The 10,180-nt window shown below is 44.9% G+C and overlaps 1 protein-coding gene across 2 annotated transcripts in view; it reads left to right on the plus strand.

Moving 5' to 3' along the window:
- The window catches only part of AKR1D1 (aldo-keto reductase family 1, member D1), a 32,503-nt gene extending 30,695 nt beyond the window's left edge, over window positions 1-1,808 (plus strand). For both annotated transcript variants that reach the window (XM_004677077.1, XM_004677078.1), the window contains 2 exons: window positions 53-135; window positions 1,766-1,808. In XM_004677077.1, coding sequence (XP_004677134.1) covers window positions 53-135; window positions 1,766-1,808 — 126 coding nt within the window. The remainder of the gene's footprint in view (window positions 1-52; window positions 136-1,765) is intronic.
- The last annotated feature ends 8,372 nt before the right edge of the window (window positions 1,809-10,180 follow it).

The raw sequence follows: 10,180 nt of genomic DNA on the forward strand, positions 1-10,180 counted from the left end.
CCGCTGTTCCATCTTCTACCTTCCTCACTACTGTTTATTCCCCTCATTTCAGATCTTTGACTTTTCTCTCACTGATGAAGAAATGCAGAACATTGAAGCCTTGAATAAAAATGTCCGTCTCGTGGAGCTGCTTATGTGAGTTTGGGAAATCCTGACTCAGGTGTTGCTCGGGTTACGCTTGTGTAGCCAAGAGTCAGGCGTCCACCAGAGGGCCAGGAGCCTGGACACGTGTCCACAGAGCAGCAGGGCTGCCCGAGGCTTACATAGGTGCGAGTCAGCCTAATGACCTCCGACTATATGTTAGCACAGTGGTGATACAACATATACTCACAACATATTTGTTTCTCCCTAAAAGTGATGCCTCAGAGAGAAAAGTTTTCTCAAAAAGCGAGGGATGAGAGTGTGGTAGAAAGAACACAGGGGTAGGGAGCCCAAAATCTAGAGTTTTACATGAATGCTTGCCTCTGGGACGTGGACTGTCTAGCTCCGCTTGTGAACATCCCTGACACTAGTTGAAGATGCTCTCAACAGAAGTAGCTCCTGGTTCTCCAAATATGTCATGTTTTTAAAATTTATAAAACAACATAGTTTACATATATGTGTATTTATGCACACATTCGGTAGACACAAATGATTTCTCTCAATCATTGTTCACTAATATTTGCAGTTCTTCAAATGACCTGGATGGATAGTCATCTGTTTTGCAATCTTTAAGTGAGCTTTTAGGAAGTGTTTGTTAAAATAGTTCGTATTTGGAACTCTTTCTAGTGCCATGCTTAGCCATGAATTAGAAAGTGAGCAGACTCTCCTAATACCAACTTTCTGAATCAAACAATTTTCAAATGTGAATTTTCCAGGGTAAAAAATTATGTGACATCGAAAGGTACACCTAGCAAGGACAAAAACACAAACACGAACACAGAAAACATCAAGGTTAATTACTGGCTCTTGAAGATAAATGTCTGTTGAACAGAGAGCTGTCAACCCACCCATGAACTGATTTTCCTTTATTTCCAGATGGTTGGTAATGTTATTTCATTTGGTCTTGACATGGCTCATACCTAATTCTACCACCACTAGAGACGTAACTCATTGCATCAGCAAACAACTAGAAAAGCCAGCAAGGAGAAGCAAAGATTAGCCCCCCGTGAAAAGGTTCACTTAGGGTGCTGTTCCACATTTCTTTGCTATTTTTCACCCACTTCATCTTTGACAATTGAGAATCTTTATTTTTGTTTTATAACCTAAAGTTCATCATAGTTGCAGATAATGATGCTTATATATGCCCTTGCTATTGAAGAGATGAGTTCACCACCAGCAGCAGCCTCATCATGGAAACAACAGTTACCTTTCTAAATGTCAAACTTGCACTCTCAGGAGGCCCAGTGAGAGGGGCAAGTGAAATTATGAGAAGGGGGGTCACACTGTCTGCAACCAGGGTTTTGGGGAAAAAAAAAAAAAAGATTGTGTTTCACAGTCTGGCTCAAGAGAGAAGAGTGGAGGAATTGAGAGGACTTATCCAAACGTCAGCAGGCACATCTACTGCCTGTGCTTATGTCCAGAGCAAAATATCAACACGGCAGCAGCCCATCACCCCTTGTACTAATAAGGGAGCTGCCCAGGGGTGAGGGAAAACAGAGAAAGAGAGGGGTGAGAAAAAGGGGGACTGGAAAGAAAGGTGAGGTTGACAAAGGAGGCTGGTAACTCATGCAGCTGCATAACCCTTGGCTCAAGCTCTTTCCCTCTGGGAAAAATGTCTCTGCAGGTGGAGTGACCATCCCGAATACCCATTTCATGAGGAGTACTGACTTCGGCGAGCTCCTGCGCTGGTTCTTCCCACCTGTGTCAGGATGTGGGGCTGGGTGGTTTCCTCCCATGTGGAAATGAAAGTTTTACTCTTCTCAGATTTTGAGGTGGAAAGATATTTAATTTTCACATAGTGTAGTGACTATGATTTACCTATGTCGAAGGAAAGATGATTTAACATTACGATAATCATTAGGCAAGGATCAGCTCCTACTCTTCCGGATCAATGTCTCCTGGGCTCCAGGCAGAAAAACAATAGATTCTAGAAAGGACTTTGAAGGCAAATGTGAAGACCGAGGAATGTGGGTACAGTCACTGGTACGGCACTGCTAGCCGTTAACAGGGCAGGAGACAAAGGTTTAGAAGACAACAAGGGAGAGTCTGCAAGAGTCAGGCCATGAGGGTTTGGGCCACCATTTCGACAAGGATAGCAAGATAAGATCCACCCCTCTGCCTTTTACACAAGGACGCGATCTGCTGTACTCGGTGGAGAGAGGGCTAAGTGTCCACGAACCTAGACACAGCACTAAACACACACCACAGCGGTCAGCAAAGCCAGAACAGATGTGTTGTTTCCATCCAGGGTATATTTAGCTCTTGCCCCGCTAAAGGGGTAGATACTTGTAGAATCTCTCTTGCTTGCTTCAAAGAACCCGGCTTGGACATCTCATGTTCTTGCTCCGTGCATCATATACAACACGAGCACGCAGAACAGCTCCAGACAACCAACGTACCCAAATCAAACCCGGTCTGGTAACCTAGTGCAAAGATGACTGTATTTAAAGAAGGGATTGAGAGCATGCAGAGATGATTGTACCCAGTTCTGTATGCATAAATAAACAAATCTTTAAAGTACTGAAAGCAAAGTCTTTGCTGAACCTATTGAAAGGAGAGTTTTTATAAAATCATTTTACTTAAGACTCTGAAAGTGTTATTAGGATCATAGAAGTTTGAAAAAAAAACACATTTCTGAGAAATTAGCCCTCTTAAGAAAATTTCATCTGTATTTTACTTTTCTCTGCTGCTTCTAACAGCTTAGAATGCTGTCCTCTAGAAATGATTTTGTTTGCAAAAAATAATAAAATTTGATGATTTGTTCTACCACCCAAAAATCTCCATTTTGTTCTGGGGGGCAGGGGGCAGGAGGAGGGGAAGTCATCTGAATTCAATTCAATCCAAAGACCTAGTTCCTACAGTGAGCTCTGAGAACAGAGGCGATCAAAGGGGCCCCACAGCTAAAGAAAGAAACTGATCCCTATTACCAAACCTCGCTAAAACATTTCTATGTGGCTGGTGTGGAGAAAGGACTGCACTTGAAAAAACAATTTTAAAACACGGGCATTGACTGAAAAAGAGTTCTCAGGAGCCCCCCTCTCCCCGTCAGGAGAAGATTCCTTCTCATTCGTAACAGAGATGGGGGAGAGGGACAGTTGGAGACAGAAAACAGAAAGATCAGGAAAAATGTCACATCTGCCTTTGTCTGTGTCTGTCAAGCTCTCGTCTACTTTGAGATGATGTGTACACTCCACACCGCCCTAACGCCCACCATTCATATAAAGTCCTGTCCTCAGGATCACAAAATATAACCTTATTAAGGAACAGGGTCAGGCCCTACCTGGTAGTGCAGGTGTTAAGTCTCAGTACCATGAAGCCATCCACAGCCACTGCACCATGAGTTCAACCCCCGGCCAGGGAGGTGACCCACATGGCACAGCAGACATCTCCTGCCTCACCTGCTGCTCCCCTCAGCAATATATTTCAGTGGATCTGCCTGTTCTGCTCCTTACTCTGTCTCTGCCCCCCTCACCCCACCCCTCTGGCCTGTACCCCAGTTCTTGTATGCATAAATCACTAAAATCTTTAAAATAAAATACAAATTAGGGTCACTGCAGATGTGATTAGTAAGACGAGGTTACCCTGGAGTAGGGTGGACCCGAAACTACGATGACTTTCCTTACAAAAAGGGGAAATTTGGGCCCATCCTGGTGGTGCAGCGGGTTAAAGCACAGCACTAAGAAGCTAAAGCCACTTCAGTATGAGTTCGATCCCCACCTCGGAGGTGACCCACATGGCACAGCAGACCTCTCCTGGCCTGTCCGCTGCTCCCCTCAGCAGTGTACTTTATCAATCTGCCTGTTCTGCTCCCCACTCTGTCTCTGGTGAATCCTCTCACCGCCCCTGCACCTCTGGCCTGTGCCCCAGTTCTGTATGCACAAATAAATAAATCTAAAAAAGGGGGGGGGGATTTGCACACAGACCCCCCCCACAAAAACACCATAAATAGACTGAGGCAAAATTAAGGGTGAAGCTTTCTAATGAAAGGGACTCCCAAGCTAACCAGCAAACCAGGCAAAGCTAGAGGAGAGGCGTGGATCAGGTTCTCCCCTGGGTCTCAGATACAAACACCACCACCCACACTTGCATTCAGACTTCTGGTCTCCAGGACTGTGAAGCAATGGATTTCTGTGGCTTGTCACCCAGTTGTGGCACTTCATTGTCCTAGCAAATTAACTGATTAAAACTAAATACTCTACAGCTGACGTCAGTTGCAAACGTGGCCTCTGTTAGTCGTGCTTTGCAGGGTCCAGGTATTCATCACCAATAGTGTTGACATGCCCAGGGAACTTCGCAGCCCCAAAGAGGTACTTGTCAACTCACTGGCCAGGAACCACAGTCCCACGGGACGGGCTGCCCCCGCCTGCACATGTCTCTTCATCTGCCCATGCCTGTTCTGGAGGTCACTGGCTTCTGTGGCACAGTCTCCCACTGATAAGGCTCCGAAGGACACTGGCCCGAGCTCACGGCTGCAGCCTCCAGCACTGTGAGAGGAACACATCTTAGGACCATCTGCTTTGCAAGCTCGTATTTCTCTGCAACTCCCTAAATTCAGGTTTCTACTGCCGACTTCAGTCTCTGATCATGACAGCTCATACCTAAATCTGTATCCCAGCATCTAGACTCCAGCCTGTACAGCCACCTCCAGATACCAGATCTCTAAGGTCTTACTTCTCTGGATGGGGACAGGGGTTGGGAGGGAGAAATCAGCACTTTTGATAGCATGCTCCTTCTTGGCCAGCAGGAAAACTGGGGAGCAGATACAGTGCCGGAGAAAGGGACGGTGGCCTTGACCAAAGTACGTAGCCCTTTATCGCGTCCCATTCAAACCAGACTACTGGAAATTTCTGCAAGGCCAAAGGAGCATACAGATCCCTTAATCCTGTCTTTGGGGTTACCAAGAAAGGAAGAAGTTGCCAGAAGGCTTGGAGCTTGAGCAGACGTCATGTAAAGTCCTGCTTAGGGTCACATGGGGTCAGGGAGGAGCAGACTTAGCAGGAGTCAGTAGAAATGATTAGTTCAGTTGTTGTTTTTTTTTTTCCTTTTCTTTTCTTTTTTTTTACTATCTTGCTATCTGGTAATGTACTAGTGAGCATTTTAAATTTTTATAATTTATTGACCATTTTTATACTGTTATCAGAGACTGTTCTGTAGCTTTCTTTATGTATATTCATTAATTCATTCTTTTATCAAGCGTGTGCACATTTTATTATTAAAAGAGATTTTTCTTTCACTCTCTCCACTTGAGAACAAATTAAGTTAAATTTAAATTATTTGTTTTGGGCCTCCCTGGTGGTACAAAGGGTTAAGTCTCAGCACTATGAAGCTGTCCACAGCCACTGCAGGACGTGTTCAATCCTTAGCCAGGGAACAGACCCACATGGCACGTGGCACAGCAGAACTCTCCTGTCTCACCCGCTGCTCCCCTCAGCAGTGGATTTCAGTCAATCAACCAGTTCTGCTCCCCACTCTTTCTCTGGTGAATCCTCTCACCATCCCCCACCCCCAAATCTCTGGCCTGTATGCATAAATAAATAACCCCCCAGTTCTGTATGCATAAATACATAAATCTTTGGAAAATAAATAAAAAATTTGTTCCTCAATGTTCTAAAATATTTTCCCTGAGCATTTCAACTCTATCAATAAGAAAGTCTGCATATTTTCCATTTTGTCAAGGACCAAATTTTTTCAAATTTATCACCTCAAAATATATCCAGGACATATAGTTTCACACTTCTGTTCATTGAGACTATCAGCTCTTCTGTGGGTATCCCCTGCTCGGCTGTCTTAGGCAGCTGATACATCGATAAGTAAAGCAAAAATCCCTCAACTCCCAGCATTTATATATTTGTACTTTTCTGTTCTTTTAATTTTTCTAAGCCTGTGGTTATTTGTTGCTTTCCATTCTCACTTTATATGCCTGTGTTTCCTGTTAGTGCCTGTTCATTGGTGGTCAAGTTATTTTTGCTCTTTATTATTTTTTATTTCACTTTGAACAAGTTTCCAAAGGAAAATAAAATTGACTTGGTCTACTGTTTCTCTTCCAGTTCATTGATATCTCACTTTTTTACTGATGTCTTCCCTATTTTACTGAGTTTGTCCATAGAATTATAAGTTCTTAAGTCAAATGCCTATATCATCAATTTTTATTTGTTTTCTTTTTTAGTCATATAAACATTGAATATAATGAATTTTCCTCTGAATACCATTTTAGTTAAGATTTCACACATCAATTTTGGTCTAGCCTCTGTAGTCTGAAATTTGCTTTTGCTTTCTTTTTAGATTAATATTATTTGCAATAACTCTTGCTTTATTATTTCTTGTGTACGAATGTAAAAGCTAGAAAATAGTTCTACTTGTTTTATATTATATATTTTATATTCAATGTATATTTAACTCATGCTGAGCTCAGATATCAATTAATGTTTTTAATATTTCATGGGATTGTGACAAGATACATCCTATTTTTTTTAAAGGTTTATTTATTTATGCATACAAGAACTGGGATACAGGCCAGAAGTATGAAAAATGAGAGGATTCACCAGAGACAGAGTGGGGAGCAGAACAGGCAGATCCACTGAAATCCACTGCTGAGGGGAGCAGCGGTGAGATAGGAGAGGTCTACTGAGCCATGTGGGTCACCTCCCTGTTGGGGAATCGAACTTGTGCTGCAGTGGCTACAGCTAGCTAGCTTCATAGTGCTGTGTTTTAACTCGTTTGCCATCAGGGAGGGGCCAAATGTGTTTACTCCTAATGCCATAATTTCAGTTGATTGCATGGAACAGAAAACAAATCCGTTAAGGCTCACTTTCACAAAGCTTCAAGTAAGCGGTCTATAGCTTGTAATTTGTTGGTTCTTACACAGTTCATCTTTTCTTAGATTGTTAAACTGAGGGCTGGAATTTAAAACACACAGGCAAATGTGTCCCTTTTTGTGTTGGAAATAAGTTAATACATGAAACATAAATTATAAAGTATTTCCTCAGTAGGAATCAAAGCAAAATTGTTCTGATAAATAAGATGGCTGTTCAATAGAAGCAATTGGAACGAGAGGATTAAGCTGGTAATCTACTTCCTTTTGACCCCCAAGTTCTTGATGTGTCTAGGCAGAAAGCCAATTAAATGGACCGAATCCATTGTACCTCTGTAATAAAGGGTACCCAGCAAGCCAAAAATCCTTAAGGCTAGGGAGCAGAAGTAATTAACTTCATAAAGAAACAAGAGTAGGAAACTACACATATCCCCAGGGACTATGGAGTCCCTGGATACTTGGATACTTGTGGATACTACTATCCCCGAGGATCACAACCATTGCAGACAAGATTCAAACTTAGTTAAAGAAGTAGAAGCTGCAGTGAGTTCACTCTCCTCAGATCTTTGCTATGGGTACACAGTTCTGAGGTTCTGCCAATTGCTGTGTTTGTTTTTTAGGGCTGAAATCCTTTCTTTCTAATCAAAGTGACGACTATTCTGGGAAAAGGTGGACAACACAATGTTGATTCTAGAGAGAGAAGCAGATCACAGCCTGGGGTAACTTCAAAAGACTCACAAAAAGCAGGAGGGAAAAAAAAATGAAGCTTTAAAAGCTTCTAACATTTATCCAGGATAAAGCCATGGAAGTAACGCCAATGGAAGTTACAAGTAACACCTGTATCAGTGTTCAGGGGGTCCCCTTGCTACATGAGGATCAGGGCATCGAGGCTGAAAGAGATGACAATCTACCACCCCTGACTAGACCACTTTGAAATAAGGGTTACTGTGAGTTAAAAGTATTTGAGAAAAGGGCCTCCCTAGTGGTGCAGCGGGTTAAAGCACAGCACTGAGAAGCTAAAGCCACTTCAGCATGGATTCGATCCCCATCCCGGAGGTGACCTACATGGCATGGCAGACCTCTCCTGACCACCTGCTGCCCCCCTCAGCAGTGTACTTCGTCAGTCAGCCTGTTCTGTTCCCCACTCTGCCTCTGGTGAATCCTCTCACCACCCCTGCACCTTTGACCTATACTCCAGTTCTACATGCATAAATAAATAAATCTTTAAAAAGAAAAAAAAAAAGCATTTGAGAAGAAAAGCTCTCTGCCCTCTCCTGCTGCCTAAGGGCAGAACAGACCATTACAAAGGTGTCCCTCATCCCCCTCTCTACCAGGTAGGACAAAATGTCATCACTGGACACAGTTTTCATCCCAGCCTGGAGGTTTAGTATCAGCCTGGAGACAGCACGAGAGGAATCCACATGACAAATTGTACTAAGTGGTCCTTCTTGTCCATTGGTCTTCCAAAAACGTGTGGTCCCACATATGGCTGTCCCTCAGACTAACGTCTGTCCATTCTTCCATTTCTCTAGAAAGGCACCGTCCCTTGGCAAAGTCATATAAGCCCCAACTCTAACCAAACTGTTGAGTGCCTGTGGGCCTGCCCGGGTATGGCATGCAGGATACAGATGTTGTTAATAAGCTTCCCCTTGTTTCTATCTTGCTAATCTCTTTTGTCAGTGCAACGACAGGATCCACCAGAGTCCTAAGTTAGGCAAAAGAGACTTTTCCTCCCCTGCACAATTACATCAGGCATAACTCATATTTTCCTCCCAATACATCCCTGTGGGAGACAAGCCAGCAGCGTGAACTGACATCATGGAAACCGTAATAGGGGTTGTCTCCATCTACCACCGCCAGCTGCCTTTTCTTTTGTTAAGACTTATTTATCTAAGCATACAGAACTGGGGTGCAGGCCAGGGTTGCAAGGGCAGTGAGAGGATTCACCAGAGAAAGGGTGGGGAGCAGAACAGGCAGATCAACTGAAATCCACTGCTGAGGGGAGCAGAGGGCGGGACAGGAGAGGTCTGCTGCGCCCTGTGGGTCAGTTCCCTGGCTGGGGATCGAACTTGTACTGTAGTGGCTGCAGCTAGCTTCATAGTGCTGCGCTCTAATCCATTGTGCCACCAGGGAGGGCCCGCCTGCTGCCTTTTGGATAGGAGCCTTGGAGTGGCAAGCCAGGGAGGCCAGGGCCTGGCAGGCTGGTAGGCCATTGAATCTTCACTCTTTCCCTGGGCTCTCTTATGGCATTTTCTCATGGTCTCTCCTCCTATAGTCATTTCTCTGAGCAACCCTCCCTTACAGCCCTGACCTCTAGCCTTAGGCATGCACATACGCACGGCCACACCGTGTTCCACTTGCCTGCAATCAGGCATGTGTCCCCTGCACCCACACTCCCAAGGGCCTTCTGCATTAACACTGTTCATCAAGGCCTCAGGTGACAGCCACAGAGGCCAGTGGTGTAAAAAAAACCTGATAAACTCATTCACCCTACAAGCTTCTAAGACGAAACTTCAACACTAGGACCAACTTGGGAAAGCAAAGGGAAAAGGTCTGGGCCTGGACCTTGGCAGCCGGGCCTGGACCTTGGCAGCCAGGCCTGGACCTTGGCAGCCAGCTGCAGGGAAGACAGCAGTAAGCTTTTGCCTAAAACGGCCGTGGGTGCTTGGGAGCCTGGAGACCAGAAGACTAAGAGGCTCCAGGTGCACTGATGACTTCCAGACTTCTAGAGCATCTTCAGAGGGAGGCTCTTACTCACAGGTAAGACTGTTCCGGGGCCCCACGAGTTGCCGCCCCCATTCCCAGGCTCTCTGAACTGCTTTCCGGGTTGGTGCTACGGCCTTTGCAGTGTCGTGCAGCTATCCGTCAGGCTAGATCCCTGACAGGTTTGGACTATATAAGTGATGTTAGAGATCCTGATGTGCTGAAACCTGACGACCATGCTGGTATGCACACCACCCCCAAGCAAAGCTTGAAGCGCGGCTGGCTTGAATCTTGGACATCCTGGCCCTTATCAATCAAGAGTAACTTGAGTCTTGTGAGCCGATGCTACAAGGAAGGTCATTTTGTACCCACTTTTCCACCCACCCAGGAAGCTGAAATGAGACCACGTTGCACCTCCCAAGGTCTCACCAAGATGTGCTCCATGCCCTACCCCAAAACACTGTGGGTTATATCGGGGCTCAGTGGGAGCCCAGGAGACCCCAGAGCAAGGTGCTCGTTCATCTT

The sequence above is a fragment of the Condylura cristata genome, unplaced genomic scaffold, assembly GCF_000260355.1.
Source record: "Condylura cristata isolate star-nosed mole 26May11 unplaced genomic scaffold, ConCri1.0 scaffold00005, whole genome shotgun sequence".
NCBI classification, from domain to species: Eukaryota; Metazoa; Chordata; class Mammalia; order Eulipotyphla; family Talpidae; genus Condylura; species Condylura cristata.